This window comes from Tupaia chinensis, unplaced genomic scaffold, assembly GCF_000334495.1.
Source record: "Tupaia chinensis unplaced genomic scaffold, TupChi_1.0 Scaffold144150_1, whole genome shotgun sequence".
Classification (NCBI taxonomy): Eukaryota; Metazoa; Chordata; class Mammalia; order Scandentia; family Tupaiidae; genus Tupaia; species Tupaia belangeri.
Genome location: NW_006204006.1, coordinates 816,654 through 826,980, shown reverse-complemented (window position 1 = coordinate 826,980; position 10,327 = coordinate 816,654). Strand labels below are relative to the sequence as shown.

At 48.6% G+C, this 10,327-nt stretch overlaps 1 protein-coding gene across 1 annotated transcript; it reads right to left on the bottom strand.

The window, feature by feature from the left end:
• Positions 1-2,293: 2,293 nt before the first annotated feature.
• PPIA (peptidylprolyl isomerase A) lies at positions 2,294-5,947 on the bottom strand. Its single transcript, XM_006166026.3, has 5 exons — positions 5,795-5,947; positions 3,683-3,713; positions 3,513-3,601; positions 3,126-3,298; positions 2,294-2,628 (listed from the first exon to the last, which is right to left on the bottom strand). Exons 1-5 carry the CDS (start codon positions 5,861-5,863, stop codon positions 2,496-2,498), a joined length of 495 nt encoding a protein of 164 aa, XP_006166088.1. The 5' UTR covers positions 5,864-5,947; the 3' UTR covers positions 2,294-2,495.
• Between the last annotated feature and the right edge of the window lie 4,380 nt (positions 5,948-10,327).

Sequence of the window (10,327 nt, the reverse complement as noted above, 5' to 3'; positions counted from 1 at the left end):
TGTGTGTGCATGCCCAAGATCCCGAGAGGAGAATGGAGGAGAAGGGATTGCAGCATGGCCATTCCCCTTGGGGGATGATTTCTCGCTATCTCTCTGTCTCTGGTGAGCGCACGCACCCTATAGCAAAAAAAAAAAAAAAAAAAAAAAAAGTTGTTAGGAAGTCTACTAGTAGTTGACTCAGAGGGTAACAGTCAGGCAGCCTGACAATTACAAAGCAAAGCAGTCAAGGGCACTGTCACTTCAGGATGTAGACCCAGATAACTGGTCAGCTCAGGTAGTATAGATTTTAATGTATATGTGTGGAAGGGCTGTCCTTTGAATTCATCAGTCTTTAAGAGCATGCAGTTAAAAGTTCACATGAAAGTGAGGGTGTTCCTTGTCAAGCCCTCTACACAGCCAACACTCCAGCAACATCTTGAGTGCCCACACCACTTTTAGGGCTGACCTAGGGATCTGGACCCAGTCATCAAATAGCTTTGCCTCATCAGGCACTTATACTACCCCTACCATAGCTCTAGAGCCCGGCCTTTATGCTTAATTGTACAGAAACAAGTTCTTGATTATAGACAGGAGACAAGGCTGTAAGTCTTGTCTTGACTAGATTTGACTCACACATGGTCAGGCCAGATATACTTTGAGGTACATGGCAAGTCATCTACTGCTTTTCTCTGTAAAGTAACAGGCACCTGCCCTTTCAATTCCAACTTCAGTGCCTTTTCTTCCTAGATTCAACTACATTAAGAACTTTGCACATAACTAAAAGCTCTATGTACTGGGACCAGCAGTTCACGTAATGGCCATGTCGCTGGACTCCCACGTGGTGGACCAGTTTGCGTTGTGGACCTGTGTGTGTGCCCAAGATCCCGAGGAGAATGGAGAAGGGATTGTGGTGTGGCCATCCCCCCTGGAGGGTGATTTGTCGCTTTCTGGCAGGCGCACACACCCTATAGTAAAAACCTTAAAAAAGAAAAAAAAAGCTCTATGTACTAAGGCCAACAGGTGATGTGGTAGTTTGAGGGTGGATTCCCACATGGCCAGTCTGGGACCTAGCTGCTTTTTCTTCTTGCTCTGGTCAACTTTCCTTTTTGGGGGGAGGTTTTTGCTATAGGGCTGCTTGCAAGTAAGACACAGAAAGCAAGAAATCACCCCCCAGGGGGGATGGCCACACAAACAATCCCTTCTCCTCTGAGGATCTCTGGCACACACACACAGGCCTGGGACTTGAACTGAGGTCAACTACACAGGAGCCCAGCGACATAAGCCATTACAACTACTGTTGGTCCCCAAATTTTATTAATGGAACCGGCAGTTAGTGTAATGGCTAGGTCGCTGGATTCCCATGTAGTTGACAGTGGTTCGCGTCCCAGGCCCGGTGGCTTAAAACTCACGCTGGGCACATGTGCATGCATGCCCAAGATCCCAAGAGAATGGAGGAAAAGGGATTGTGGCATGGCCATCCTCCTGGGGGGTGACTTCTTGCTGTCTGGTGAGCACGCGCGCGCACGCACGCACGCACGCACGCGCACACACACACCCCCCGCAGCAAAAACCTCTCCAAAAAAAACAAATGGAATAATTTAAAAAAAGCTTTGTATGCATTCACCTACAAACTGAACCTCAAGGGAGAAGCACTAGTCCCTAAATCTAGCATTTCCCTAAACTATAGTAAATTTTTTTATTAGACCAGAGACAGAGGGGGTAAAGTGAGAAAGCAAGTCACCAGGTCCAGGACTCAAACTGTAGCTGCCTACCCAGAGGGGAGCATACGTGCCTTAACCCCCAGGTCACCTGCTGGTCCCTCTAAGCTACAATTTCTTAAGACTTCTCGGTCCTTGTTTTTCCTGCCCTGTCTATATTTTCACTATTCCACTTGAAGCATACCTTGGGACTTTTAATAGAGATTTCTTAGGTAGGAACCAGCAGTTAGCATAATGGCTATGTTGCTGGACTCCCACGTAGTTGACCGCGATTTGCGTTCCGGACCCAGTGGCTTAAAACTCACACTGGGCGCGTGTGCATGCGTGCCCAAGATCCCGAGAGGAGAATGGAGGAGAGGGGATTGCGGTGTGACCATACCCCTGGTGGTGATTTCTCGCTTTCTGTCTCTCTCTGGCGAGTGCACGCGCCCTTATAGCAAAAACCTCTCTCAAATAAATAAATAATCAAATCTTAGGTCAGGGAAGCCAAAACCAAAGTATTCTGGAATTAAGCAGACACATGACCATTTCCTTAAAGTAACATGTAATTGCTTAAAATGAGACCAACACCCCCAACCCAAACATGGACAGACAAATGTTACTTAGTTTTTATTTCATAATCATAAACTTAACTTTGCAATTCAGCTAGATTTGGAGGGGAATAAGGAAAATATGGAACCCAAAGAACTGCAGTGAGAGCACAGGTTATAGGACATAGCGAGCAGATGGGGTGGAGAAGTGCTCTCCTGAGCTACAGAAGGAATGGTCTGGTGGTTAAGAGAAAACAAGTCAAATTCATTAGAGTTGTCCACAGTCAGCAATGGTGATTTTCTTGCTGGTCTTGCCATTCTTGGACCCAAAGCGCTCCATGGCTTCCACAATATTCATGCCCTCTTTCACCTTGCCAAAGACCACATGCTTGCCATCCAACCTGGAAACAGAACAATCACTACTAATAGTGACCAGATATAAACAAGCAGCCTACACTACTGAGATGAGATTAGTGCCCCCACAAACCAATAGACACCTAAGAGATGTCAGATGGTGGCTTAGTCTTTCTGTACTAAATACTGGTTATTACCTTATTTACCTAAAAAGACACAGTAATGTAGTAGTTTACTATAAACCAATTTTTAAAATGAGGAATGAAATTCTCAAATATTTAGAATTATAATGTATAGAACTCTTAAAGACAATTACATGCTAATTACAAAGGAGCACACAATTCAACCCAGTCAAGTATCCAGTTCTTATTACCGGTATCTTGTATTCAGAACCACCTAGGCATTTGTAGCCATGTATATTCTTCTTTCACTACACCTCAGTGATGAAACATTAGGATAAAGCCAATCAAGTAACTAGTTTTAGTAATAAAAGACTCCTCATCTAGTCTTTGTTTGCATTTGCTATGCTATTATACACCCTTACCACTCAGTCTTGGCAGTGCAGATGAAAAACTGAGAACCGTTTGTGTTGGGTCCAGCATTTGCCATGGACAAGATGCCGGGACCTGTATGTTTCAGGATGAAGTTCTCATCTTCGAATTTCTCACCATAAATGGACTTGCCACCAGTACCATTATGGCGTGTGAAGTCGCCACCCTGTGAACATGACAGTGGAACTTATTACTTTTGACAACATAACCAGAAAGCATGCCATGTCTGCAAAGTTCCAACTCTTGAACCAATTTTAAACTGTGTAGCAGGGTTAAGTGGAATAAAAATAGAAGAGCTCAGATGTGTGCATCCTAAAATATTCCAGCTCAATCACCTAATTTAAAGGAGCAATCCAAACAGAAATCACTAAATTTCATACCTGGCACATAAACCCTGGAATAATTCTGTGAAAGCAGGAACCCTTATAGCCAAATCCTTTCTCTCCAGTGCTCAAAGCACGAAAGTTTTCTGTTTAAAAACAAACAAACAAATAAATACACACATATTACAACTGCTACACCCCTGTTAAGCACAGAAAATGATACCAACCTGCTGTCTTTGGAACTTTGTCTGCATACAGCTGTAAGAGAAAACGACAATTAATAACACATGCATGCATATTTTGTTGCTTAGTGCCCATGCCTTTAGGGATTTCTGAATCACAAATTCATTTTCTAACTAGAAGAGAATGCTTCTTCAGTAATTGCTTTGAATCCCAAGTAAAAACTGCTCCTGAGTCAGCCTTAAGGTCCTATGGGATTGGGTTGAGAAACTCCAGAACCAAAGCCATGCCAACAATCCAGAACCAGTAATGATTTATAACAGTAAAGCTTCTAAAGTAGTTTAAATCTTTTAGAACATCACACCTACTCCTGAACAGATGGCTTCTCAAATATACATCACCTCTCCCAACTTCTGATGGGAGCCAAGGATGTAATTCTAAGGAGAGCAAGCACTGCTGCCCCATCAGTAGAAAAGTGTTTTAGTCACTGGTAATGAAAATGCTACTACCTTTTATCTGTTAGCATAACTTCATGGATTAGATGAACAGTCACATCTTGTTTTCTAGGTCCCTTATCTAGCAATGGGGTAAAAAATAAAGACTGGTTTTTAATGCATCTGCTTTGAACCTTTCCTGGACTCCCACACAGCCAACTGTGGTTCCAGACCTGGGTCTGACAGCTTGCTTTCTTGCTCACTATCCCTCTTTGGTCAAATTAAAATAAAGGTAAATAAAATGATTCTTTTTAAAAAATAAATTTTATTAACTATTATTCCAGAGATGTGGCTAAATCAGCAGTTAATTTATCTGTATAATTCTTACAATAATGCACTTGACTTTTTTAGTTCTAATATTTCTATCTCGAGTATACTGTCTTTTTCAGTTTGTGTTTCTGTTTAGATCTTCACTAAAAATGAAGCTGACAGTTCCACCTCATCTCAAGAAGCCACAAGAGAGATCTCATTTCCTATCAGCTTTCTGGCTAACCTGGGACTAACCTGTCGCCCAACATTAGCCTGAGGCCACGTTTCTATGAGGGCCCTTGACAATTATAAGCTCTTACTAGAGATAAAAACAGGATAAAGTCCGATTACTATGAGTTTCCTCCAGCAAGTGTTTAGGTGCTTACTATGCGCCCGCACTGTGACACAGCAGACAGAGGAACCCTCCTCCCACCCTAAGGCTGCATGGCGGGAGAAACCTGTTTTTGGTAAAAGGTCCTACCACTGGTTAAAATCCCTATGCAATCTTATTTCACTACGCCATGCTAAAAAGCCTATCCACGTCGGGTAAACCGGAACGAGAGCATTTAGTATTTAACGTTTAAGAAATGCACCAAGGTGTTTAGATATTTTGCCGCAATTACTGTTTACTCACTCAGCACACCCTCCAAACAAATTAGGTAACCATTGGGTAATCCACCCTGGTAGGAGGGTGCCATGCGGCTGGTCTCGACTTGCCTATTACACTGACGGACAATCGGGAAGGGCTGCGGAGCGCCTCCCCCCCGGCACCGTCACTGCAGCGAGAGGCGGTCCTTGGGTCCCAGCGAAGGCAAGGCCCGCGCGCTCGCATTTCCGCTTGGGGGTGGGGGACAGGGAGGGATGTTTGGGGCCTGTTTCTAAATAATGTCCCTATTTTAAGTCTACTGGCAAAACATTCAGGTCGCAATCTATCACATCCTTGTAACAGACTGCGTTTTTAACACAACCCCAAGGCTCGGGAGAGACCCGCGCTCACGCGGAACCGCTCATCTTGCGCCAGGTCCTGAATTGGAACCCTAGGCGGTGGCCGCCCGGCTGTACCCATGCACTAGACTAAGCGTCGGAGGCAGTTAAAACGCACGCGGATGCCCTGCGGCACCGAGGTCGGGCTAGGGCGACGCCCAACAAACCGCGGGCACTGGCGGGAGTGAGGCCTGAGCACGTGCCCGGCGGCAGGCCCCCTCCCCCGCGGTCGACCCGCCCCACCCGCCTTTGTCCACCGCCCCGGCCTCCTCCCAGTGCCTCGCCGGCCTCCCAAAATGGCCCCTCGTCAGGAAATGGCGCCGCCACTTGCGCTCGCCCCTCAGGAGGGTCGCCCGCTCCCGGGCCCTCGGGGCGCGGCCGTCTGCCTCACCCGCCACCTGAGTCCCTCCCGGCGCGCCACTGCCACCCGACCTCGAAGGAGACGCGGCCCAAGGGCTCGCCGTCAACAGCGATGTCGAAGAACACGCAAGGGTTGACCATGGTTGAGGGCGAGACACTCGAGCAGCGGCGTCTGCAAAGCGGCACGAGCCCCGCCGACCACCATTTTTATATCAAGCTCGGACCCCGCCCACAGGGGTCGCGCGCCTCTCTCCTAGCCAATTGTGCCCGCGGCCAGGCTGGAGTGACAGAACAACGAACCTATGGATGGAGGCTAGTGCCACAGAGGCGGTACCGGCGGCGCGCGTGCGCCCTGGCATGCGGAGGCCGGTTCCCGCCCGCGGGCTCCGTCGCGGTGGCTGCGGTGTGGGGTGGCGCGGAGTAGCTAAGGGCTTGGGCGCGGGCGGCGTGCAGCGGCTTCTCAGGGGAGGGAGGGTTGCTGACCGGAGGCAGAGCACGGCGGCCCAGACCCTGTAACGGCGAGGCGCATCTCCCCATTGCACTGAGGGGGCAACTGAGGCGAGCGCAGGCCTCAAGGTCGCGCCGCGCCTTCAAGGTCGAGCGGCGACCCGCGTCCGCTTCCCACCAGACAACACCGAGCCTGGGCGGGCCAGGAATGGCAAGAGGCTGTTGGGCATCGCCCTTTTCGGAAACCCGCAGACGGGCCTGAGCAGTCGCCCCCTCGGAGAGATTACGAAATACTTTCAAGATGCCCTACTTTCCGAAAATATCTTGCATCCTCTGCTTCAATTTTCTGCGGGAGAAAGCCATGGAAACCGGAGCCTGGCCCTGCGCTTACCTGTGAAGATACACTGTGCACTTTTGTGACTCCTTTTTATCAAAAAAAATCTCTGCTCTTAGAGCCGGCAGGTGGTGTGGTGGTTGGGGCGCTGGACTCCTACATAGCTGACCATGATTCAAGTCCCGGACCTGGTGGCTTGCTTTCTCACTTTCTCTGTCTCCCTCTGGTCAAATTAAAAAAAAAAAAAAAAGATAAATGGTAGTAACAAGTAAATTAAATAAATAAACATTAAAAAAAATAATCTCTGCTCTCCCCACTCCCCTACCCCCTCTACCCTTCAGGAGCAAAATTGTGCTCTCATTTCTGGGTAAAAGACATGCCGCAGTTTAATAGTAAGATCTTTCAGGGGAAAACACCAATAATACTTTGGGACTAGTCTCCTATTCAGAAAACCTTCAATAGGCAATTTATATAACCTGGGCTGCCACTTAGTTGCAAGATTCAAACTATTTCCTCTCTAAAACTCAATTTCTGCATCTACAAAACCAGGGATTTTGGTTGCAGTGAATCACATGCGAAACTCATGTGATGGATGAAGACCAGCCTCAGCCCTCTTGTCCTTGTTAATAGTCACATCCCAAGCAGTGTGGAGAGCGTGGTTTTGTTCTCCCAGCCACCCAATTACCTCCCTTGACAGATGTGGAAAGAAAGGCTAGTCTAGCTCCCTACTCAAAGTAATTAGCCTGTGGACGTTAGCAAAGCCATAGAAGTAAACCCTCTTCTGCTCACTCCACATTCATTCTTTGTGACCTTGAAGAAGCTACTTGTCTTTATTGTCCATAATAATAATAAAAAAAACTAACCAAGGTCATCAGGCATAACTTCCCTCAATTTATCTCCTCCATCCAGAACAGGAACCTCTCCTGAGAAAGAAAGGCACAAGTCAGTGAAAGGTAAGATTGTCTCTGTGACCGTCTGGGTCCTGTCACATAGGGTCCCGAGTCTTCATTTCCTCCATATAGGCATAGAGGGTGCACACTCGTGAACAGACGTCCACAGGCTGTTTGTTAAGGGGGAGCCAGTGTTGCCAGGAATCTTTTACTAGCGCCAGCTGTCAAACTGACTCCTACCTGTCAGACACACTCCCAGGCATGTGGGCTGCCCATGCTTGGTTTGGAGGCATCAGGCCACGGGCAAATCCAGCAGACTTCCACAGTGCTCTGGTGCGACTACCCAGAGGCCCTCCAGACCAGTCAATGAGACGCTAAAGCTCAACTGTGGTTTTTTTCTATGACCTCTTGTCAACAAATGCTTGATTTCAGAAATGTCTGGGAGCAAATTAGAAGGTGGCAGGGGAAAATATCAGGCAATCAAAACAATAAAAAGAGACTGCTTTGGAAGACATCACTTTGTGCTTGTGTTTCCTGTGTGCCTCTTGTCTGGCCCTAGCTGGGACCATTACTCTTTTTTTTGGGGGGGGGGGGTGCTGTGGGGCAGGGGTGGGGGGGGTTGCTATAGGGCATGTGGGCTTGCCAGACAGACAGAGATAGAGAGACAGAAAGCGAGAAATCACCCCCCCAGGGGGGATGGCCACGCCGCAATCCCTTCTCCTCCATTCTCCTCTCGGGATCTTGGGCACGCACGCACACGTGCCCGGCGTGAGTTTCAAGCCACCGGGTCCAGGACGCGAACCGTGGTTGACTACGTGGGAGTCCAGCGACATAGCCATTACGCTAACTGCTGGTCCCTGGGACCATTACTCTTTAGGCCCAGTGGGAACTGCTCCTGCCTAGACCATCAAACCCTCCTCACTAGCCATCCCTGGTCCTAAGCAGGCCTTGGTTTACAGGGCAGGAATGATCACCACCACCTTTTTTTAATGCTCACCACCACCTGCTCTGAAGGCTTCCCTTTCTCTGGGGCCTGGACTCTTCTCCTGTTCCTGGTTCCCCTTTGCCTCTGCCACAGACTTCTCTGTCAGAGTCACAACTGGATCTTGTTCTTTCGCTCATCCTCAGTGATTGACCTCCATTCCATGGCTCAGATTCTCAGGTGATTCTAAACTAAGCTCTCCCTCTGCACTCACTCCAGAACCCAGATGGATTCTCTCTGCCATTGGCTATCTCCCCAGAGATGAAATCTGCAGGCAGCACAACCTCTGCCTCTCTCTGCTTCTAGGCTTCCTCTTCTTCTGCTCACCATTTTCAGCCTCCCCTCCATCTCAGGCCTCTTCTCCCTGCTCTTCTCCTTACCCCTCCCCTCCCCTTCCCTTCTCTCTCAGTTTATTCCCCTTCCATACTTTCTCTCCCCTCCTCTTCTCCCCCTCACCCCAGGCACTTCCCCAGGTCTCCTCTCCATCTCAGGCCTCTCCTCTCCCCTCAGTTCACTCTCCTGCTGCTCTTCTCCCTTCTCTTTCTCTCCCCATCCCAGGCCCTCTTTTCACCTGAGGCCTGCCCCACACGGCAGTGCCTGGATTTTCATAGCCGTTTCCTAAGTGGTTACTCAGCCCACTCTTCCTGGTGCTTCTAGAACATCATTTCAGAATTGCCTGACTGTGATTCCTGTGCTCAGCATGGGAGTGGGTTCCCGTCACCACAGTATGGATTCAAACCGCATGGTTGGCTATATGGGATCCAGCTCCCTCTACTTCTAGGCCACAGGGCCACCCACACAGTATGGAATATAAGCCTCCTGTGCACAATTGGGTCCTAACTTATTTTCCAGTCCCCCCTCCACAGCCCCATGCCCTGCTAGTCTCTCAAGGTTCCTGCTTTGCCATGCAGCCAGTGCCATCTAGGCAAAGCCACCTCTGTGGTCCTTTCTAGGAAGCTTCCTCGGCTGTCCCAGAGTGACCCTGCCTGGTGTGTCAACATCAGGTTCATCTGTGTATATGTGATCCCTCACACTGATGACAGCAGAACTAAGAGTTTGGTGAATGAACATATGTATAATGCTAACAACCTCACATGAGGGAATGAAAGTGCTAACAACACCTGTTTAAATATCTATTTTGTAAGATAAATAATAATGTGATTGAATGTATGGAAGAAAATGAAATGAAAAAATAATTAATTAATTAATTAATTACAATAAAAAAAGAAAGTGCTAACAAAAACCTGGACCCTGGAGTGAAGCAGGTCTCCTCCTGGGGCTTGTGCATTACATCATCCATACCACCCAGATCCCCTCTCTGGCTCCTGCGGGGCTCCAGCCTGTTGAATGTCACTCTGGGGATAAAGACATCCCATGATAAAGTGTGGTTGCGCCAGCTCCAGTCCCGTCCCCACCACCCACCCATCGGCACTTCACTTCCTTCTTCCCAGATCCCATCCTCTCTCCTGTCCCGCGTCCATCTTAGGTCCCTTGTGACCTGCAGCAGTGGCCAGTCTTTACTGTCATGTCTTCCTCTCTGCCTACTATCAACATCTTTTCTTCCTATGGGGTCTTCTGGCTACCTGGGTCCTTTCCCATCTACCACACCCTCTAGCCACCTTCCTCTCCCAGTGAGCTTACCTGAGAGACCTCTGCCCCCATCCCTAAAGTCAGCAGACAAGGCCCCAAAGGCCTCTGGTTTGGAAACCCCACAGACTCATCAGCTGTGACGTGTAACGCCACAGATGACACAGGTTCTTGGCCATAAGCTGCAGTAACCCACATACCACTTTAGAACATGGTAAGAGGCAAGTGGTAGAAATTCCATCAATAGTGGCTTAGGGGGAACCAGCAGTTAGCGTAATGGCTATATCGCTGGACTCCCACGTAGTTGACCGCGGTTCGTGTACCGGGCACGTGTGGGTGCGTGCCCAAGATCCCGAGAGGGGAAT